The sequence below is a fragment of the Manihot esculenta genome, chromosome 3, assembly GCF_001659605.2.
Source record: "Manihot esculenta cultivar AM560-2 chromosome 3, M.esculenta_v8, whole genome shotgun sequence".
NCBI lineage: Eukaryota > Viridiplantae > Streptophyta > Magnoliopsida > Malpighiales > Euphorbiaceae > Manihot > Manihot esculenta.
Window position 1 is genome coordinate 887,176 of NC_035163.2, and position 23,252 is coordinate 910,427.

Below are 23,252 nucleotides of genomic sequence, written 5' to 3' on the forward strand. Positions count from 1 at the left end.
ATATGTTAAAAAAATTATTATAATTAAATATAAATTGATTATATTATCAATGAATTATTAAAAAAATAAGATAATCTCACTTATTATCCACACTATTCTCTGTTTTAATAATGTGCAATGAATTTCAAAATATAACAATCTTATTTTAATTTGATTGAAGCTAACTTTGTTATTACCTAAAGACTTATTGTGCAATTATTAATTAAAGTTGAATCAATATAATTGGAAAATAAAATTTATAAATTGGTGCGTTTAATGCATTATAATTTAAATTTAAATATTTAATTAAAAAATATTTTAAATATTTAATAGTTTAATAACAAAAAAGTGTTACTATGTGTTTTAACCCTCAATTTTCATTTGACTCTTTTTAAACCTTGATTTCTCATTTTATGAATATAATTATAATTCAATCATTAATTAAAATTTAGTATATTCAATAATTAAAAAATAATTTTAATATATATGATGATTTCTTTGTTTTCTAATTTTTTTTTTTTGAAGATAAATAATGAATCATTATAAAAATGTTAGACTTCTTAATCTTTGTATATGGATGGTGAAAAAATCAAATTTGATTATTGATGATCTAAAATTTAAAAGAATACTCAGTAGTTTTTTTTTTATGTTTCTTTAATAAGTTTAGATCCGATTAGAATTGCGCACTAATGAATCAGTTTGTATAGTGAATTCTGATAGTTTTCTGGTCTGACTCTCGTATAAATATTTGACTACGATTTAGGTGTTAATAGTCCAATAATCATTAATTATATACTTTGAATATAGATTATGAATAAATGAACTTGACAATTTTTTAATTTAAATAATAAACATCAACTATTTAAATTTAAACACATTAAAAAAATTAATAAACTGATGAATTACATATAAAAAAGTTTACTAAGCAAATAATGCACCACTTTGCAAACTAGACGCAACAAACAAAAGGTAAAAAAACACTAGGCTTGAAAAAGAGAAACCGCAACTAATAAGGTAGCTAATAATATATACAACAAATAAGCACAAGTCTCACTTCCCCAAGATCTAAGGAAACAAAGAATGCTGGCTATGGTCGAGATGAAGGGAACTGCCAGATGAGAAAATAGAGAAAAATGCTGTTTTTTTGGGTTATAAAAATTATTAATTTCATAGGTTTACACTAGTCCCACTCAAATTAAAATATAAAATTTTAATTTATAAAAAGATCTAAATCTAAACCTAAACCTTATGTTAGGACCTTTGCCAACGTAATAAATATTTTAATGAGTTATGATTTTATAACGCCAAAATGACCATATTAACCCTAAAAGAGAAAAACCCCATTGTACACGAGGGTATTTCATAAATTTCTTGCAATTATATTCTCTATTTTTTCGCCATATGAACATCAACAACTGCTTTTATAAACAGTGGATTGGTTTCAGTAATAATAAAAATAAAAAATAAATTTAAAATCTCACGCCTTCGTCAGATTAGTATTAAAAGTCTGAGCTCCGATTTTAGATTCGGGTCCAGGAGGATTTTCGTCAAAAGTCGGTGCCCCAGATCCGTCTATCTCCGGTAATTCCCATCCCCGTCTCTCTCCACGCTGGTCAATCACCGTCAGCAAGAATTCACGCCATTTCTATCGCTTTTAGAGCTATCCCACACTTCACTTCACCAGCCACTGAAACCAACTCTTGTAGGTCGTCGATTTATTTATCTTTAGTGAATACGTGTTTAAGAGTGTCGTGAAAATGGTGACAGATTGTGATTTTTGTGCGCTATTATTGTGAAAATGGATTTTTTCTTTTTACCCTTTTGGTTTTGGTTTTGAGTTTGTGCTTGTAGTGTTGCTTTTTTGTTGTTTCAGTTTGAGTTTTAGCTTTCGTGGGCTTTTTCTTCTTCTCCTCCTCCTGGTTTTGTCTTTTTTAATTGTAGACGACGAAAAATGTAGACATATTGCTATGTAACATGTTAATAATGAGTTGCTTGAAGGTCAGCACAGGTTAAATTCACAGTTGTTCAGTTAAAGCTAGGGGTGTGTGGTTGGGACTGGCTTTGGTTTCCTTTGGGTTTTGGTGTTTAAGTTTGGTTTGAAATGAGGAGCAGAGGTGGAGTTTAGTGAAGATTAATTCTGATATAATACAAAATAGCAGTTATCAGAACTGGGCTAACAGAGATTTGGGTTGCAAAATTTGTGGTACCAGTTTCCTAATTTGCAAAATTTATGGCTCTTAATTTTGATATCAAATATAGGTTGTAAGCCAATTGTAATGTAATGATTGCCTTTGGGAATTTTTACTGCAGGGGCTTTTCCATTTGTTTCAATAGTCGAAAATTTATCAGATTTTTTATTTATTTGTTGTTTGGCATCCAGAAAAAGATTCTCTCCCTTGTTTTTCTTTTTTAGTACTAAAGCAATTAGAAGATCCCATGTTATAATATATCAAGACCCTAGAACATGTTAATTTTGAGACCTAAATTGGTTTCTGTAATTATGAGATACTGTGTGTAATTAGCAAATATATAAAACATGTATTATAAGAGCTCTTAATTACGGTAAAACGTTTTCAAGTGAATGTGTTGAAGAGAGAAAAAAATCGTGGTTTAATTTGGCTTTGTTCTATTTTGGGTCATATTATATATAGTAGATCAGATGAGCCAAATTAAAAAAAAAATGGCAGATAGTATTCTATCACTTTTCTTTTAGAAGTTTAAACCATATGGGTCCTTTTTCTCTATTGTTGGCATTCCATTGTTTTTTGCGTACATTATGCATGAAACATCTTGTCTTGTAGGCTATGAGTAGCTTGGTCGAGAGACTCCGTGTTCGATCAGAGCGACGGCCAATTTATATCTTAGATGAGTCAGATGATGATGCTGATTTTGTGTTGGGAAAACCTGGGAAATCTCCGGAAAAGTTCGAAAGGATAGTGAGGCCTGATGCGGTTTGTTTTCTCTTATTTCTCCTTCTTTCTGCTTTCCCAATATTTGTACTGATTAGTACTCTTTCTCTTATATCCTTTATCATGTTTAACTTGCACATTGTCTTATAATTTTGGTCATATCATCATTTTGTTCTTAATTTGACAAATTTCAGATACTTTATGGTTCTTACATTAGGTCTATTGTTTTGATGTCGTCAAATTCCTTTTTCTCTTATTTATCTCTTGTTTTCAGAAAGAAGACTGCTGTCAATCTTGTGGAGAAAATAGGGATCTTCTGAGCTGTGAAACTTGCACTTATGCTTACCATGCCAAGTGTCTACTTCCGCCGCTAAAAGCTACTCCTCCTAGCAACTGGAGATGTCCTGAATGTGTAAGATTTCTTGACACTTCGAGAATAATGGTTATGCATTACAATCACCATCACTTCATTACCGTTATGCTTTCCAATCCTAAATCTATGCAGGTTAGCCCCCTGAATGATATTGATAAGATATTGGACTGTGAAATGCGTCCTACTGTAGCTGGTGACAATGATGTGTCCAAGTTGGGCTCCAAGCAAATTTTTGTGAAACAGTATCTTGTGAAATGGAAGGGATTATCTTATCTGCATTGCACTTGGTAACTTCAGTGCATTTATTTTCTTACTAACTTTGATATATAGGGTTGCTAATTCTCTTATAGAGAATAGTAATTTGCGCTACACTGGCTAATTTTGCTAAACCATTTTTTGAAACTTTGAACTTGTCCCATGTGCTAACTTGTCAAATGATTGACAGTGTTATTGCTAGCACAACTGAGCTTGATTTTCCTATGATTTTCTTTTTGATCAATTCATTTTTCTTATCTCCATATTTATCTGTCAATGTTAATTCACCTGCTGGCTTTCCCTCACCCCAAAGGGTACCGGAGAAAGAGTTCCTAAAAGCATTCAAGTCAAATCCTCGCCTGAGGACTAAAGTCAACAACTTCCATCGTCAAATGGCCTCAAATAATAACTCTGAGGATGACTTTGTTGCTATTCGGCCTGAGTGGACTACTGTTGACCGAATTCTTGCTTGCAGGTTGAGCCATTTGAAACCTTTACCGTATATGCATGCATTTATATTTACGTTTAGACATGAAAGGAACCTGTGCAACCAACCCCAATCCTTTTGTGATTATGACTTGGTTAAGTGTGTATTCGTCAATGCTTTTTATTTTTGATGCTTGTGTTTTATCTTTCCTTTGAAGTTATGCATTTAAGATGCCGTTTGAGTTAATATTTATTGGATTTGTATTTTCAATTAGTTTGTGAAGGTTCAAGTGCAAACCTTATTTTTGGGAATGCTACTCTCTCTCTCGGGTAAATTGGTTTTAACTCCATAATTGATTGAGTTAAAGCTTACTTTATTCTAGTCAAAACCAAAACCAAGTAGGTTTTTATCTCAAACGGTGCAGCTATGTTAATTTCTTAGCAGATAGAGGTATTTTATTTATCTACAGGGGTTTTTTCTTGGTCTTGAAATCATGATTTATATTTTTCAAGCATTAGTATTCTACATATTTATAATCCTAGATTAGATGATGTGCTGTGGGTTGCTCCTGCATATGTCATCAATCTACTTAAAAGTTCAACTTTTGAAGGGATAGACATGTTTATGTGCTATCTTGTCCTTCTGTTTTGGAACTTCATAATTTTATTGTTTGAGTTGTAGTATTGTCCTGTAGAGAATTGTCAAGGTTGGTTTATTGATTTCAGAAGGTGTTGCTCTTGTACATTACTGCCTTTGCATGCACAAAAGTAGCAGTATGAAATTTTGCCATTTGTAGTGACATGTTGTGCACCATATTTGTTATTAGTACTTCTTTTAAATGATTTGATTGCCATCACAAGATTCTGAAAGTAAAACTCCCATTAAATGCTGCAGAGGAGATGAGAATGAGAAAGAATATTTTGTGAAGTATAAAGAACTTTCCTATGATGAATGCTATTGGGAATTTGAGTCAGATATATCTGCATTTCAGCCTGAAATAGAAAGATTTAATAGGATTCATTCTAGATCTCGCAAACTAAGCAAGCAGAAGAGCAGTCTTAGAGATGCTACTGATTCCAAGAAGAAATCAAAAGAATTTCAACAGTATGATCATAGTCCTGAATTTCTAACTGGAGGTATATTATTTTATCTTCTATTTGCAATCTGTATTGTTCTGTAGTTTTGATACTTTTCCTAGTTATCATGAAACCCTGAGGGCCTTCATTGTTACTTTATTTAAAGGCTCACTACATCCATATCAACTAGAAGGGTTGAACTTCTTACGTTTCTCATGGTCCAAACAGACACATGTGATACTTGCTGATGAGATGGGCCTTGGTGAGTCTTGTTAGTTTTGCTTTCCTTTTCTCTTATTGTTTGCATTTATCACTTCATTCATTTAGTCCCTATTTGCTTTTATGTCAGGGAAAACTATACAGAGTATTGCATTTTTAGCTTCTCTTTTTGAAGAAAGCATCTCACCACACTTGGTAGTAGCTCCGCTTTCAACATTGCGTAACTGGGAGCGTGAGTTTGCTACATGGGCACCTCAAATGAATGTTGTAAGTATACATGCTCTTGATTGATCTCATCGATTTAAGTAAAAAAATTGCTCAAGTGCAATTATATTATTATTATCTTTTTCTGCAGGTCATGTATGTTGGCTCTGCACAAGCTCGTGCTATTATAAGGGAATATGAGTTTTATTATCCCAAGAACCACAAGAAGATCAAGAAAAAGAAATCTGGTTTAGTTGTTGGTGAAAAAAAACAAGATAGGATAAAATTTGATGTGCTCTTAACTTCTTATGAAATGGTAAACTTGGACTCAACATCATTGAAACCGATAAAGTGGGAGAGCATGGTAACATTCTACAGCTCAATCTGTGCTTTGGTATTTTCCAATGTATGATTGCTGACTGACATCTGCATGTAGATTGTTGATGAAGGTCATCGTCTCAAAAATAAGGATTCAAAATTATTTCTTTCACTGAAGCAGTATTCTAGCAATCATCGGGTGCTTTTGACTGGAACTCCTCTTCAGGTTTGTAACCAGAGAATGATAACAGTCTAAAAATTATCAAGAGTTGAGATTGTTTAGTTTCTTGACAATAGTAGGAGTCATATAGGATAATGTAGCTGGAAAAAAAAGCTCAGTTGCAGATACTGTTTTGCAATACCACATGGTCCAAATTCATTAACTTCAATGGCAGTTCAAAAACTTGTCAATTATTCTTCTCTCTATCTCTGACTCTGTCTCTCTCTCCCTCTCTCATACGAAATTAGTCTGTTCATCAACAAATTAAGTACATGCTTGTAGGTTAAAGTATTTCGCCTTAGATTATTCTCTGCTGCTGTGGATTCTGAGGCTGAATTCTCTGATATTGAAGATTTGATGTCTTTCTGTTGCCTCTTTAGTTCATTTTTATTAGTGTATTGAAAACTTGATCCTGTTTTACTTTGAAATGTAATTTTAGCATGGTTTAGAATTAGCTTCTGAACTGTTGAGGTTAAGAGATGGCGATTTTGCTTGCTTCACTAGATACCCGACCCAACCTTAATGGTCTTTGAAAAAAATATCCCAACAGCCTTGAGCCAGACCTGATATATATATTACATGGATAATTCATATTTTTAATATTTAGACTCTACGGTTAATGATATTTTGTAAATATTTTATCTCTTCTCATTTATAAATTATATATTTATGAAAAGGGATGTAATTTTAATGATCACATTTTTTCATGCAACACGAATATATGCATTCTGCCCTTTGTGGGGTGGGTGGTAGGTATAGGAAATGAAAATCCATCCTGTGCCAATCCGTAGTTGTAGAAGGTGAATGGAGTAAATGGGAGCAAGTATTCTATTTGATAAACAAAGACTAGCCCCTCTATAACTTATAAATCTGAGCATTGCATTCTTTCTTCTTCCCTTTGTGTTCTTTTGACTTCTCGTGATATTATCTTAAGTTAGATGAGGTACATCTTTTATGTAATTCTCTAGGTGAGATTGGTTAACTTTTTGCGGGGTGTGCATGCTAATTGTTTTTACATGTAGACTTGTAATAGTTTAGCTTAATGACAGCTGTTCTGTGCTTATTGTGATTAGTTGATTCAGTTTATATGTTCATTTAAATATATATGTAATATTAACTTGCAAAGTTACTGACTTTTGTCTCATACTTTCCCAGAACAATCTGGATGAACTTTTCATGCTTATGCACTTCCTTGATGCTGGGAAGGTTAGTATCATGGCAACTCAAAAAAGGTTGTAGTTAAGAGGAATATGTGTTATAGGAATCCGTTTGATGTATAAATACCTGCAGTTTGCTAGTTTGGAGGAGTTCCAGGAGGAGTTTAAGGATATAAATCAAGAGGAACAAATTTCGAGACTTCATAAAATGTTGGCTCCCCATCTCCTTAGAAGTAAAAATCTCAAACTTCTTTGTCTAATACAATCATGCTTCATTAGGATTGCCAATTTGCCATTGCCAGTGCTATTGAGAATATAGGTTATTTCTGGTGTTTTTATTGAAATGACCGATTTAATTTTTGTCTTTTCTATTTCTTTATATTGTCATGACTTGTGATATATATATATATATTTTTTGGAATATTTTGTTGATGTTATTCAGTAAACTTAATGAATTTCTGATAATTGGCTGGGAAACTTATCTAACATTTGGAACTCCTCTACCTCTCACAGAGAAGATGCCAGATTCTGCTGGACTGATTCTTACCTTTCTATTTCCTCTGTATGCACCTGATTCTGTTTTAGTATTTTGCTGTATATTGGGTCTCACTTCCCTGATGCTCTTGACTTTTCCCTTATTTCCAAAATCCAGTTCTGGTTTCATTTGGGGGGCTAAACAATGGAGTGGATGGGAGAGTAGCTCATTTTTTGTAATCCCTCATCCCACCGTAACCACAGTGAGTCTCCTAGTGAAAATTCAAAGCTTAACTGCCAGGGTGCTCCCTTGTGAGGTCATATCAGAAACACGTTTTGTAGACATATGTTTGACATTATTTGCTTCCTAGATGGATTCAGTTTAGTTCTTTTCTTTTCTCCTATTTTAAAATAACCGGTGATTGAAATGTTACATCTTCGCCCGATTTTTAATTGGTGGGCTGGATTATTTGGGGTTGGTTGCTTACGCCATTATTATTATTATTATTTAATTTTGGTTTGCTCTTTTATGCTGATTGTTGCTTCATCTCATATATTTGACATTTTATTTTTATTAAATCATAGCTATGAGATAAATTGTGGCTGGAATTTTCTGATGCTTATGTAGGAGTGAAGAAGGATGTCATGACAGAGCTCCCTCCCAAAAAGGAACTCATTTTACGTGTTGAACTTAGTAGCAAGCAAAAAGAATATTACAAGGCCATTCTGACTCGTAATTATCAAATATTAACTCGACGTGGTGGTCCACAGGTGTGCTTTCTTACTTAAGTGAAATGATGTTCTTTTACTGTACTCTAAATTAACTTCATTATTATGATTGGATATGCCTGTACCAGATTTCTCTTATCAATGTGGTTATGGAGCTGCGCAAGCTGTGCTGTCATGCTTATATGTTAGAAGGAGTTGAACCAGATATTGAAGATGCCAGTGAATCTTACAAGTACTTGGTTTTATTCTTTTATATTAGTATTGCTGTGTGAGTGAGCAAGAGTGCATACATGTGTGTATTTACATCATGTGTAGAAAATATGCTTATCTTCTACATTGGTTATGAGGATATTTTTTTTTATCTTTCACATTTGTATTTTATGGATCTTAGGGAGCATGGGCTACTGATTCAATGAAAGCAGACAAACTTTTCATATTTTTAGGTTTCTTTATACTTGCAGATCTTGAAAGGAATCTCTCTGTTTTGTTGTGTTAAACGTCTTTTTTAGGGGGGCAAAAATTTCTGTGACATCATTCATTCAGCTGTTAGGTTCTTCTATATTTATCATATTATCTGTATTGAATGATATCTATAATCTCCTGGAGATCACAACTATAGAAAACAATTTATTAGAAAATACTTTCAACTAGGATAAATTACACTCTGCATTATTTATCTATTTGTGCTTCTTTGACAGACAGCTTGTTGAATCTTCTGGGAAACTGCAATTATTGGACAAAATGATGGTGAAGCTTAAAGAGCAGGGACATAGAGTTCTTATTTATTCACAATTTCAGCACATGCTAGACTTGCTAGAAGATTACTGCACTTATAAGGTATAAATGTGCTGATGATTTGCTACATCCTTCAATTTTAGCTTGGCATTTACTTTCTGTTTGATATTGATTTCTAAATGGATTTAGTACTATTTGGATATGTATGTATTTTTCTATCAGAAATGGCAATATGAACGGATAGATGGAAGGGTTGGTGGAGCTGAGAGACAAATACGCATAGATCGATTTAATGCCAAAAATTCTTCAAGATTTTGTTTTCTGCTTTCTACTAGGGCTGGAGGATTGGGAATAAACCTTGCAACTGCTGATACAGTTATTATATATGACAGGTGAAATTTTACTTGCATTTTTTTTCTCTGTTCTCTTATCATTCACAGGTGTTGCAAAAATAGACCTGGAATTGATGTAGTTTCATGGTAGGGTAACTGGAATAAAGATAAAGTAGATGGGATAATCTATAAACCAGTTGGCATGCTAATAGATCCAGGAACTGAAGACGTATCACTAAATGACTGCGTATACAGAGCTATATGAAACTAGGAATGACTTTGATCCCATTTTGGTAAGAGGAATAAGAGAATGGCCTGCTATTTCTAAGACCAGAACTCCATGTGAGAGTGAAAATTAAGTAATGGAGGCATTGTATTCTTTCTTGCCTTTCTCCTTTCCTCAATAATGAGCTATTAAAATGATTATATTCCCATTCCTAGCAACCAGTGGAACCTAAAATGAGAGTTCTTATATGGTGGATGTTTGATGATTGTATTAACGTGCATTTTCAGCATCAACATGAGTTGTATTTGAGTGAGCTGAATTATTTAACTTCTGGGTAAAATTGTAATAAAATAATGGCTCATGGCATTGGAATTTCTTTTGCAAATGATTTCGATGTTATTTTATCCTATGCGTAGCATCATCCATTATTTAAATAATTCTTTTTGTTTTCCCACTTACAGTGGAACCATATGATAATTCAAATTTCTATCGGTATTCTTTTTGTTCCCCCTGTTATAATCTTATATTAATGTTTTTAGGATTTTATACCCATATACACGTCAACTTTCTGCTAATGTGCTGACATCTCTGATGGCTGTCTTTTAATATATAAATTTACTTCTACTGTGTGGATATGGTTGGAAGCTGAATTTTCTGAATTTATAGCATATCTATTGGTTGGTTGTCATTTTCTATTGATATGCTGACCTTGTTCTTGGCTTGTTTAGTGATTGGAATCCTCATGCTGATCTTCAAGCAATGGCTAGAGCTCATCGACTTGGTCAAACCAACAAGGTTTAAATTTATTCTTTAATGATAGAATATACATTTTTTTATTTGTTGATTATTTAAATATGAGATATGTTTGGGTCTTGCAGGTAATGATTTATAGGCTCATTACACGGGGAACTATTGAGGAACGGATGATGCAGATGACTAAGAAGAAAATGGTTTTAGAACATCTTGTTGTCGGGAGGTTAAAGGCTCAAAACATTAACCAGGTAAACATTTTCTTGTTGATTAAGGTTTTTGCGCATACATGTGGGAGTAGAGCCTGTCTTGCTTGGTTTTCTGTTTTGTGAAATTATTGTTATTGATGGATTTGGTGTATGAATTCCTGAATCTTTGTCTAATTTTTAGTTGTAATATATTGTGTTTTTTTGGGGCCATTTCTTTGTGCAATTATGAAGGCTTTGGACTTGCAACTATGGGGTGCTAGACTTAGGCATTGAGCAATGTAAACATGTGAAGGATTGGGCTACCACTCTGTTTAGGAGGAGGTAGAGTAAACCTTCATAATTTTCTATTCTTCGGGACGAAATTGAGACTTTTTTAAGGTGTATGGAGGTTTTAAAGAGACCTTCATAACTTACCAATTTGGTGGGCTAGAAAATAGAGGTTTTTGGAGGTAGTATTTAAAATCCTTACTTAAATAGATTCTCCCAAACACAAAATGAAGGTTTGTACACCTTAAAATCCCATCCATTACCTTAGGGAACCTCCTCCTGGATAGAGGGTAACTCTCCCACTTACAATTCCCGTGTTATTGTAGTCATTACTCGGTGATGAACATTGTCAGTGTCAAAATTTTAGGATTGAATCATTTGGAATTTTATCCTAAGACCACACACACACAAAAAAAACATATTAAATTTTTGTTGCATATATCTTTTTAGTCCTTTGCTGAATGACAATTGGTGGTTTTGTTATGCTCTATATCTTCTTTAATGTATCTAATGATATATGTTTCATTAGTTACTTGGTGTTATTTTGACAGTTAATATATGTGGATCCTATGCAAAAGAACGCTATTTAATGACATTAACTGTTTTGAGAATACAAAAGAAATTACTGTGAGACTGAATTTCCTTATTTTACTGTAGGAAGAACTAGATGACATCATTAGGTATGGTTCAAAGGAGCTATTTGCTGATGAGAATGATGAAGTAGGAAAATCACGTCAAATTCATTATGATGATGCTGCTATAGACCGGTAAATATTTTTGAACTGCATGTGGTTTTGATGGTTTATGGGATTAAACCTCTGCTCAATGATTTTATTTGTATTGTTCTTTCCACAGATTACTTGACCGTGAACATGTTGGGGATGAAGAAGCTTCATTGGATGATGATGAGGAAGATGGATTTTTGAAGGCCTTTAAGGTTTTATTGTTCTATATTCTTGATTGTTATGCAGTTGCTTCTGGTGATTTATTTATATTAAATCTCCTTGTTCTTCATAGCATCCCCTCCAAAAAAGCAAGAAACATGGAATTTTCCCATTTTTTAAGTAAATTTAGAAAACATTTTTAGTAATCAAAACATGCTTGATTGTTTGATTTAATATATTGTGCACAGGATGTTCATTGATTTCATCAAAATAGAAAATTTATGGTTGCTAATGGAATTTGCCTTTCCTAAGTTGTGCTGGGGCTTTTTGCCCATGAAGGGTAAAAAAGAAAGGAAAAATTCCCTAACCCGGGGTTTGGGACAATATCGCATCTATATAGATGCGGTAGAAAAGTTTGCAATTCTACCCTATACGTTAAAAATGACTCATTAAACCCTATACTTTAGAGATGTAACCAATTAAACCCTACCTTCACTTGAACTGTTAATACACCAATGGTAAAGCCATGTCACTGCCATATATGCGTGTAAGCATATAAAAATCCTCAAATTGTCCCTTACTTACCTCTTAAATTTAATAATCCATAAAATTAGCCTTGTATCCCTAAATAATTTCTTCTCATTCTACACTATTTCTTCAAAGACATCCTTAACAATCTTTGTCTTCTGCTTACAGGAAAGGTGTAAAATACCTAGACTGTCCAACACATTTGGGGACATAGCCACTGTATGCAGAGTATATCTCTGTCATTTTTTCCCTAGATCTGGAAAAAGACAGGAAAAGACCACTGCCAAACAAAATGGAAATCTCTGCTGGATTATTTAAGGATTTGAAATTAGTTCGCATTGCCAATTATGTTTTATACATGAGATGAAAAGGTTAATTTTAAGGTTTAGTTAATTAAGAGTTGAGGGATAATTTGGGGATTTCTGATGTGTTTACATGGAAAGACTATGGCAGTGATGTGGTAATGATGTGGCTTTGCCATTAGTTTGTTGACGGTTTAAGTGACGGTAGGGTAAAATTGATTGAATATCTAAAGTATAGAGTTCAATTAGTAATTTTTAAAGTATTAGAGTAGAATTGCAAAGTTTTGTAAAATATAGGGTTAAATTGACAATTACATGTTTTGAAAATATAAGATCTGATAACCCCGTTATAAATAATTGATTGAATCGGTTGAAAACTCGGTCGATTCATACTGATTCCCTATCAGTTCGTTCGATTTAGTTACATTTAAAGTATATTTGCAATTTATCCTATAGATTTGAATCGGTATGATGTTGAATTGAATCGAGAAGATTCAAATAAAAATCATTAGATTCTGGTACATTTAAGATTCACCTATAGATTTGAATCGAGAATCGTAAGATTCTAGCAATAGTGGTTAAAATAGGCAATATAAATGGGTGCGAGAAAAGGTCTAAGATGAAGCTCAAGTCGTTTGGTTTGGTTTCCTCTCTTCATAATTTGGTAAGATTTGCTCTAGTAAAAATTTCAGTTTATTCGGGTTTTTTGATTTTATAAACTGAATTGAACCGGACGACTGATGCTCACCCTTGTTCCTGGCAATCAATTGGCATGGGTTACATGTTCCTTGCACCCCCCCTCCCCTGTTTTGCATAATGACCATATATGGCAATCAGGATATAGTCGAGTCATAAGTGATAAAGATGATAACAATACTATTATTTTAATTTCCTTTACAACTCATTTTTGGATACGTCCATGAATCATCCAGCGTATGCCTGACCATTGCTAATCTTTCTAATTAATGACTTACCAAATTGTGAGGATTTAAAATTAAAGCTTGGATACTACCTATTTTACATAAGATTTATGATCTAGTATATCCTCGTTATATATGTTAAAATAATCAATCTTGAATTATTTGCAATTGTTCTTCCTCTCGTCAGAAATTTTTCTTTTCTCTTAAATGGTAAATAGTTATGATCTATTTTTTAGTTTGCTTTTGAATATCTGCCATCTCCATGCAATTTGCTAGAAAGTACTATAGTCACAGCACTAGTGAATCATTAGGTGTCATATAGGAACTGTCTGAACCATATGGAAGAGAATTCTTGATTTTATGAATTCATTTGATGGTGTTTAGACTTGTGAGGCTTTTCCCCCGGGCAAAATTTTTTCTCTTTTTGTTGCATCTATTAAAAATTAAATATTGGGAAAGGCACTAGATGCTTGATCTTTTTAGTCAATTTTAGTTGCCTTTACTGTCTAGAACTCTAGATCAACATCTCAATTGCCTGTTTATCTGGTGTTGATGGAAATGAAAAAAGATCTAATTCTAGTGCAAATAATTAACTTCATGGTGAAGGATGGTGTTTCTTTCCAGAACCAGTCTTTAAGTTTTGTGCTAAATATTAAGCATGTTTAAAGTTTTTATTTGGGAAGTTCCTTATTAGTCGTTTAACAAGCAATTATGTTAATGGAATAATCGTCTCTTTATTTTTCATGTTCTGTGATTTTTACTTCTTGATATCAGTTTCTGAGAGGAATGAATTTGTTTTATGTGCTTTAGGTTGCAAACTTTGAGTATATTGATGAAGCAGAGGCTGCAGCTGAAGAGGAAGCTCGAAGGGCAGCTGCAGAAGCAAGATCTGCAATGAGCAATTCTGAAAGAGCAAATTACTGGGAAGAGTTGTTAAAAGACCAGTATGAAGTGCATAAGGTCAAGGAGTTCAATGCCTTGGGGAAGGGGAAAAGAAGTCGTAAGCAGGTATTGCTTTATGCACCCTTGACATATTTGACACAGCACACTTGGTTCTATTGGTGTCAAGTATTCTAGTTTACTTGGGATGAGAGAGGGAGTAACTTCATTTTTCAGTTCTTTGAGATGGAAAGTATTGTGGAAATGTTACACTATGGAATTTAGTATCTTCATCCTTATACTGCTTTATTCTTTAGCAACACCCATCATGAAGCTGTTCAACTTATGAGAGTTTTCTATTGAAACCAACAAATACAATATTGGCTGATTACCATAATGGTTTATGAGTCCCATACCTATGCGTAATCCTTGCATTAACAAATGCAGATACTTTTTTGCTTAAAAAATATAAATATCATGTATTCTATTCCCAATTCTGGGAACATATTCTAGGCGTAAACATGCCCAGCTCATGGATTCCTGTATCAGTTAAACTTACACTTTTTTAATGAATTCATCAGATGGTGTCTGTTGAAGAAGATGATCTAGCTGGTTTGGAAGATGTAAGCACTGAAGGCGAGGATGATAATTATGAAGCCGACTTAACCGATAGTGAAACAGCTTCTTCTGGAGCTCAAACTGGGAGAAAGCCTTACAGAAAGAGAGCTCGCTGTACCTTTTCCCTTTATATTTTGTTTGCGTAGTAGTTACAAGAGTGTAGAATGTAGTTATGGTATTGATTTCTGAAATGTCATTTGGCAGTGGATAATATGGAGCAACTTCCTCTGATGGAAGGTGAGGGAAGATCATTCAGGGTATTGGGTTTCAATCAAAATCAGAGGGCTGCATTTGTACAAATTTTGATGAGGTTAGATCTTCTATATATGAATATGTACAATTCTATTACTGTGGTCATAAAATTTAACCTCTAATTGGCACTTGTATGTTGGAACCTAGTCCCACATTATGACATGTTAACTTCATCTATTAATTTAGTTATTCTGTTCTTTACAACAAAAAAAAGAAAAAAAAGTTTTCTCTGTTCCTTCAAATACATTTTGGTTTTTTATATTTCAAAATTAAGCATTTTATCTAGGATTTGCCCAAGATGATATGTGCAGAGGATGGAGCATTAATTTTCAACAATTTGATTGCATTCTTGATCTGGGGTTCAGCATCACAAGAGTTGAGAGTTGAGACACAACACTTTAGTCCGGTTAGTCTGCCACTAGGGTCTGGCGCAGTGAGATGTCCCAAGTTCTTACGTCTTTATGCACAATATTGCCTCTTTATCCCAAATGCAAATCTCTCTTGTTTTAATGAAAGTCTGGTTTCCAGAAATTCTCCAAGTCAAAATCCTTGTTAATGACTTAGCCAAACAGCCTGAAAAACAATTATAGCATAGACTATGGCTATTATTGTAGTGAGTGAGAGACAAAGATAATGCATTTGGGGGGTAGGAAAATGGTGCGATCTAGGGAAGGGAGACCAGAAAGAAAAAAGAGGGTGAGATGGGTGTGTGTGTGTGAAGGGGAGAGGGGGGAGTTGGAGATCAAGGTCTGATATAAATTGACTGATTTATTTGGTACTTGTGTCATTTCACTCGTACTTGACTAATTTGTTAACAGAATTCTTAGCGTGGGGTTAAAATTGCTAATTTTGAAACAATAGGGAACAAAGCGTATATTATGGCAAACCTTAGGGAGTATTTTTTGTAGTGAACCCTTATTGATTTTTTGGTCTGAAGAATAGGTAAATGTTTTGTTGAAGTTTGTCTAACTCGAGATTGTGTTTGCAGGTTTGGGGTGGGGGAATATGATTGGAAGGAGTTTGCATCTCGCATGAAACAGAAGACATATGAAGAAATAAGAGAGTATTGAAATGACCTTTTCCTCTTATTTTGCTAAATTTTTGCTATAGACTTGCATTTTAAATGTCCAGTACTTCTTTTGCTAATCAGCATACGCCACTTAATTGGAATATAAACTTTAAGAAACCCCACTGCCATTCCGGAAAAAAAAGAAAAAGAAAAAGTATGCAATAAGTTGTGGCATTTTAAATTTTCAATGAGCAGAACATGTCAGTGAAATAAATAAATAAAGAGTATGCTGTAACTTATCTTTACACTTCACTGACAATAATTCCAGACTTTGAAAAAACTGCAAATGTTAAAGGAATGGCTTCTTAAATTTCTTTCCTCTAGCTCTACAAAAAGAATCTCTTCAAGCATTGGTCAGTAGTAACATACAGCCAATACATCGTTCTTATTCACAGTGAGAGCTTTTTGGTAGACTGTTCTGGAAGGTGATGGTACCAATTTATCTGTGTTCTTGCTTGTTTCTTTCATTATGCTCCTAAAATACCCAATGGCCACTAAATGATGCTCAAATGTCCCTTCTTGCAAATAAAACATATATTGTCATAGCAATTCTTGAGAGTGATAGTGGTAATATTAAGTTAACTCTATTTCTGGTCATGGGTTCAAGCCATGAAAACAGTCTCCTCACAAAGCATGTGTAAGGCTGCGACACAACAGTCCACAGATACCACAAGTTTGGGATACTGGGTCACCCTTTTCCTTAACATTTCCGTTTCTTTAAATCAAATTACTATCTGTGTCCAGTGTTGTGGCAATGAGTTCATCTTATTTCTTTCTTGGTTGAGCCCTCACATGCATGTGGCACTAATTGCTTGAAGATACATTTGCTTTGTTTTGAAGCAATTATTACTTCTTTTTATTAAGAAATTAATTAAAGCATCTATTTTTCAACTTGTTTATGCAAATATTGGAAGCTCATCTGCAAAGTATACAACTAAGATGTTGATCTATGTGCCTACATCTTTGTGAGAGGTCAGAAATATCATTGTGATTATTATATGAACACTCTTCAAAGACATAATTTGAGCTTCTCATGGATCTATAGTCTTTCCTGATTGATCTATAACTTCATTGAGGCACCTTGTACCCATCAGTGCTGCACCAAGAATTTGTGGCTGGAATCATCTTGTCTTTGTTCTTAATCTAATTTTCCCCATATCGCTCTTGCAAAGATTTGCTCATTTCTCAATGAGTCCTTGTACCTTCATAATTTTTCCTACCAGTTTTAATATTTTATGAATTTGCCTTTTGTTTTTGAACTGGATGCTTTGAATATTTTAGCTGCTAATCTGTGGTGTATTTTCCCTATTTCAGTTATGGGGTACTTTTCTTGTCTCACATTGTTGAAGATATAAATGACTCGCCAAACTTTGCAGGTGACTGATCCTCACATCATAATATTTATATTTCTCTTGTTATGAATTCTTTGATGCTGTGTTTGTTGTACTGCTAATATGTTGTTACAATCTGATTGTAGATGGTGTTCCTAAAGAAGGACTTAGAATACTAGATGTACTTGTTAGGATCGCTGTCCTGCTTCTGATCAGGGATAAGGTGAGTATGAAAGTTCTCTCAAGAGTCTTCATCTATCCACAATTGTTAATTAGCTCAGGGAAAGAATACAAACTTGATTACCTATTTGTCATTTGGGAGTGTAAGGAGATTGGAGGGTTGTCTGTAGCATACTTCTCTTCCAGTTTTGGGGAGTTAGGAAAGGAAGAGGAATGATTTACAATTTTTATTAGTGTTAGTTTTTTAACCAAAATAAAGGAGTTAAAACTTATATACCATTTTTAATGACTTTACATTTTCTCCCTTTTCCATTCCTCTCTCATTCTAATCAAATTGGGGAATATAATTGTCATTTTCCCTTCACCTTTTAATCTAACTAACCAAGAAGCCCTTCTCGCCTCTCTCCACTTCCTTATCCCTTATTAAGCTCATAAATGTTCAAGCATGCATCTGTTAGCATTTGTTTAACAGCCCACCTAGGCAAGATAAGATTATTCTTTCATTTTTTGTTTCTCTTATTGCATTATTGTTCAGCCTGGTGAAGGTGATAAATAAAGCCTGGATTTTGAATCCGTGCTTATGTTGTTTTAGTTAATTAATTCACATGATATATGATGATAATAATACTAAAGTTGATTTTGTTGAATTAATGGCTTAAAATTCAAGGATAATCCTGATAGACAGTAGTATTTATTTTTTATTTTTTTCCGTTAAATATTATTGAAGAAAAATTGACTTTTTGGTTATAGCACATGTATAACTAAAAGAAAAGTTCATTGTCCTGTTGTCTTGTAACATTCTATCAATAATTATGTTTTTGGAATGATAGGTGAAGTTTGTATTAGAGAAGCCAGGCACTCCACTTTTCACAGATGATATTGTATTGCGCTATCCAGGACTGAAGAGTGGAAAATTTTGGAAAGAAGAACATGATCTATTGTTGCTTCGTGCAGTACTGAAGTATGTTAAGTTACTTTTTTCTGTTGACATATGCGTGCTATCAATTTATTTTTATTTTGTTTACTCATAGTTATATGTGTTATGATAACTCTTGCATTATATTAAACTTGCCTGCCTCTGAGAGTTGTTTGGTGGTAGTAATTGTGAAAATTGTATCAACAATATAAGTTCTAGTTAGAACTTGGTGGAAAGGAAATTTCAAGATGTCGCTTCTGAAGTTTTTTTAATGTTGACATATCCTCCCCACCCCCCACTCTCACCTCCCACTCTTTCTCTACGGAGATATATCACTATTATTTTGTTGTGGTTGTTGTTGTTATTATTATTTTCTGGCAAAAGGTTTGTTTCACATGCATCTGTGCTCTTGTACTTAAAGGGAGTCATGTCCACGCTGATGTTGTTGAGCTTGTACCCAGTTTTGGGACTTCAATAATAAATTCTAGATGCTTTTGTATAGATTGGAAATCAGACATTATCAAGCTTAAACCAGCAAAAAATGTATTAACAGCAATGATACTGTTGCCTTAAATAGGAGAAGCAATGTAACTGCTTGATATTTTGTTTGATACGTCTTCATTTTGGCTGTATCATAAGGAGTTTTACTTTTAGCATGCGTAGTTAGGGTGACATTACAGCAGTTTGGAGATTTTGTGCATAACACATGGATTTTATGTGCGTCGTATTGTCAGGAACATATTACGTCTAGCCTTGATCTTTTAGTGATGTCTCCATAATAAGTAATCCTTGGGACCCGATTTGCCTTCCTGTGCATCTCTATTTAAAAAAAGTTCCAGCTGATTGTTATGTAGGTTCCAGCATTTTGGAAATTCAATTTTTTGTTGTAATTTTGCTAATTGATGCAAGAGACTTTGTAAATTGCATCACAGTTGATAGTGAAACAATACGTTAATTTAGGGTGCATAACTGCATATCAGTAAAAGAGATAAGGTTTTACAACCAGGTCTTGTTTGGCCCTTCTTTTTGTAATTTGTTAACAACCATATTTGCATACTGAATCTCTCATTGAGTTGGTTTACTGGAGTGCTTGCTTTGTTTTGTTAATTATTGTTTTTTGAACTCAAGGCATGGATATGGAAGGTGGCAAGCTATTGTTGATGACAAAGACTTGAGGATTCAGGAGCTCATTTGTCAAGAGTTGAATCTTCCTTTTATAAATCTACCTGTGCCAGGACAAGTTAGTTCTCAAACTCAAAACGGTGTTAATACAGTTACGACGGAAGCTCCTAGTACCCAGGTGCAGGGAAATGGTACTAGCAATTATTTGGGAGCTGATGTTGCACAGGGGACAACAGATGTTGCTAACCAATCACAGTTATATCCAGATCCTTCTATACTTTATCATTTTAGAGACATGCAGAGGCGACAGGTTGAGTTCATTAAGAAGAGAGTGCTGCTTTTGGAGAAGGGCCTTAATGCCGAGTACCAGAAAGAATACTTTGCTGTAAGTTGTTATATCTAGCCAAGCACATGTCCATTGGTTCTATTTTGTATTCCCATTAAATTTTATTTGCATGTAGTCGTAAATTTTGAGCAGCTAATTCTATGAGGGGAATTTAAGAAAACTAATGCAAATTGCAATATTTTTCAAGGCACTGTTGACCCTGCTAGGCCTAGGATTTGCATTAGAAAAAAGGAACTGAAATTAAAGGCAGAGCATCTATCTTCAATTATGAATTTGGGTTGAATTGGTGAAATGGAATATCTTACAATTCAGAGACACACTGGTCCACAGAGACAATAGCAAGGTCGGTAGGGAAGATGGAACAAAAATAAAGGGGTTTAGATAGAGAGAGGGGAGAGGAAGAGAGGAAGAAAGGAAAAAACTTTAGTTGGATAGCTCTGATCTTATTTATCTTCTTAATTTGAGACATCAATTGGTGTGTTTTATGAAGTGAAGAAAGGAAAAACTTTAGTTGGATAGCTCTGATCTAATTTATCCTCTTAATTTTAGACATCAACTAGTGTGTTTTATAAAGTTACTTTTGCGAAGTCATGGTAATTCAAGAACTGAATTTGCGGCCTTCTATTGCTAAGTCATTTGTCAACACCGACTCACTTAAGGATGCAAACTTTCTAGTAACAGTAAGAATTCCATATTTTGACTCCTTACAGCAACTGCTACTGGCCTGCTGTGCTCTTATATATATATATATATATATTAGACTTGTTATTAATGGTATTGACCGACTTAGACTTATATAGTTCCTTTCTCCTTTATGATTTCAGGATGATCCAAAATCAAATGAGATTACAGGTGAAGAGCCTGAAGGTGACATAAAGGCTGCAGATGGATCAAATTCAAGCTCCATAGAGATTGATGCTCAAATTATTGATCAGTTGCCTCAAATGGAACCAATTTGTAAGTTTGGTAGTACTTTTATTTCATTAAGCCTAGAGATTTCTACAGATCTATGATGAGGAGATCCCCCCCCCCTTCTTTCTCTTTTTTTCTCTTTTTTTCTTCTTATTGTAGAGTTGCAGGTTAGGGTGTTACATATTTGGTTCATATCGTGTATTTTGTATCTTCATCACTACAAAATGGTTTAGATTATCTGGTTTATACCATTAGCTAATGCCCCTTGATCAAAAGAAGTTTAGTTGATTGAGGAGAAAAAAAAAAAGAAATTTAGTTGATGACTGCTACTTCCTTTGCAGCATCCGAAGAAATTTCTCCAGCTGCTTGTGATGATGATCCGGATAGATTAGAACTGCCACAACTATATAACAAGGTAAATGCTTTGTTAACACATTTGAATTCAACCATATAGTAGAGGGAATAGCATTTGTATTGGACAAAACTGAATAGAATAAAATAAAATAAAAGACATGTCTTGGAAGAGACTAGCATGAACAAGGAATTCATGAATTTAACATTTCTTGTCTAATTTTCGTGTTAGATGTGCAATGTATTGGAGCAAAACGTTCATGAATCGATTCAGACATCCTTAATCGACAAGCCAGCCAGTCTTAAGTTGAAGCAGGACCTTCTTCCATTGGAGACCATTTGTGAACAGATGAATCAAATCCTTTCCCCTCTGAAACAGAAGTATTCTTCTGAACAGCATGTTCTTGATCCAAATCAACCACAATCCGAGTTAAAGGACAATCTACCAGAATCATATTCACCTTCTATCCAGCATAATAATGATAAGCCTTCTTCTATGGAAGATACTGAGATGAAGGATGTAATGACAGAGTCTGAAATGCAAAAAGAAGGCAGTGTGGCCATCGACCAGGAGCTCGTTAAAGAGCCAATCAAATCTCTGCGTTCATTTCCGAAGGAAATGACCAATGATGAAGTTGAAATTCAAGAAGTTCAAAACAATGCTGTCTGTTCACGAGGGATGGATGAAAATGATATGGAAGTTGAGGAAACAAAAAATACTACAGAGACCAAAGCTGAAGCTATCTCAAATGAAGATGAAATTGCCAATTAATTAAAATCGGAATCATTATTTTAGAAGACTGATACCACACAAATGACAATCTCATTACATCTTTTATAATTGTGTTGCTGTATCATTTAGTTTTACAGGCTTTAGCAAAAAGTGACTGTCAATTTGCTGCAACTCTTCAATATCTATAGATACCCTTTTCTTTGGTGTTTCATGTAGATTGAAACTTCAACTTGGAAAGCAAGATATAAGATTATGTTGAAGGCATAAAGCCTCATTAGGGTTTTTGTAGTAATAAGCAAATAGATCATCTGGAAATCTGAAATCATGAAAGCATGAGACAAAGAAAAGGTTTACTATTAATTTATATAAAAAATGAATTTACAACTTTGAAGTTTGATTTTATTTTAATCATTTTAACTATTAAATTTTAATTTCAATCACTATAAATCAAATAAGCATGAAAAACACTATATTTATAATGAATATTAGAATTAAAAATAATATATTTTTACTAAAACTATCTATAAGGTTTACTTTTGCTTATTAATAGATGTATCGTAACAGTTTAATTTATTTTCTATTAAATTATATATATTATATGTCTGCAAAAAAATAAATAATAAATTTATAAATAAAATTAATAAATAGAATTCTAATATGGTGCTTAAAAAGTCTCTGAATTTCCTTCTTAATGATCTAATGACATATCTTATACCTCAACTCTTAATTAAATAATTTAATTAAAATTGTGGCATAAAAAGAGCAGAACTGCGCAGGATATTACCCTTTCTGCTGTCTAAATACTCAATAATCCGCGGTGTGCTAATACAGGTGTAAATTTTTTCCACCGAATTGGCACGTAATTTAAACTTAAAAAAGAAATATTACCTTTAGTTCTGATAAATTTTAAAATAATCATATGCTCTTAATAAATTTTTTTAATTCAAAAAAATCTTCTACAATTAGATTAAATCATATTTATAAATAAATTAAATTAATTAAGACATTTTATTAGTCACCTGAATTACATGTGTTTAAAATGTTAAATTT

The 23,252-nt window shown here is 33.5% G+C and overlaps 1 protein-coding gene across 3 annotated transcripts; it reads left to right on the top strand.

The window, feature by feature from the left end:
* Positions 1–1,407: 1,407 nt before the first annotated feature.
* On the top strand, positions 1,408–22,462 carry LOC110611943 (CHD3-type chromatin-remodeling factor PICKLE). Of its 3 annotated transcripts, none has more exons than XM_021752528.2 (31): positions 1,408–1,560; positions 2,781–2,930; positions 3,163–3,300; positions 3,394–3,548; positions 3,830–3,991; positions 4,838–5,079; positions 5,186–5,281; positions 5,369–5,505; positions 5,594–5,806; positions 5,879–5,986; positions 7,136–7,186; positions 7,271–7,370; positions 8,240–8,382; positions 8,469–8,572; positions 9,039–9,177; positions 9,298–9,467; positions 10,362–10,428; positions 10,512–10,634; positions 11,517–11,626; positions 11,715–11,796; positions 14,304–14,501; positions 14,954–15,104; positions 15,195–15,300; positions 16,231–16,305; positions 17,626–17,687; positions 17,789–17,865; positions 18,653–18,783; positions 19,867–20,245; positions 21,031–21,163; positions 21,460–21,533; positions 21,702–22,462. In XM_021752528.2, the coding sequence occupies exons 2-31, from the start codon at positions 2,784–2,786 to the stop codon at positions 22,239–22,241; spliced, it is 4,413 nt and encodes a 1,470-aa protein (XP_021608220.1). In that variant the 5' UTR covers positions 1,408–1,560; positions 2,781–2,783; the 3' UTR covers positions 22,242–22,462. The 3 variants fall into 3 exon arrangements, with proteins under 3 accessions (XP_021608220.1, XP_021608219.1, XP_021608218.1); XM_021752527.2 differs by having other exon boundaries at positions 1,437–1,685; XM_021752526.2 differs by having other exon boundaries at positions 1,438–1,681.
* The last annotated feature ends 790 nt before the right edge of the window (positions 22,463–23,252 follow it).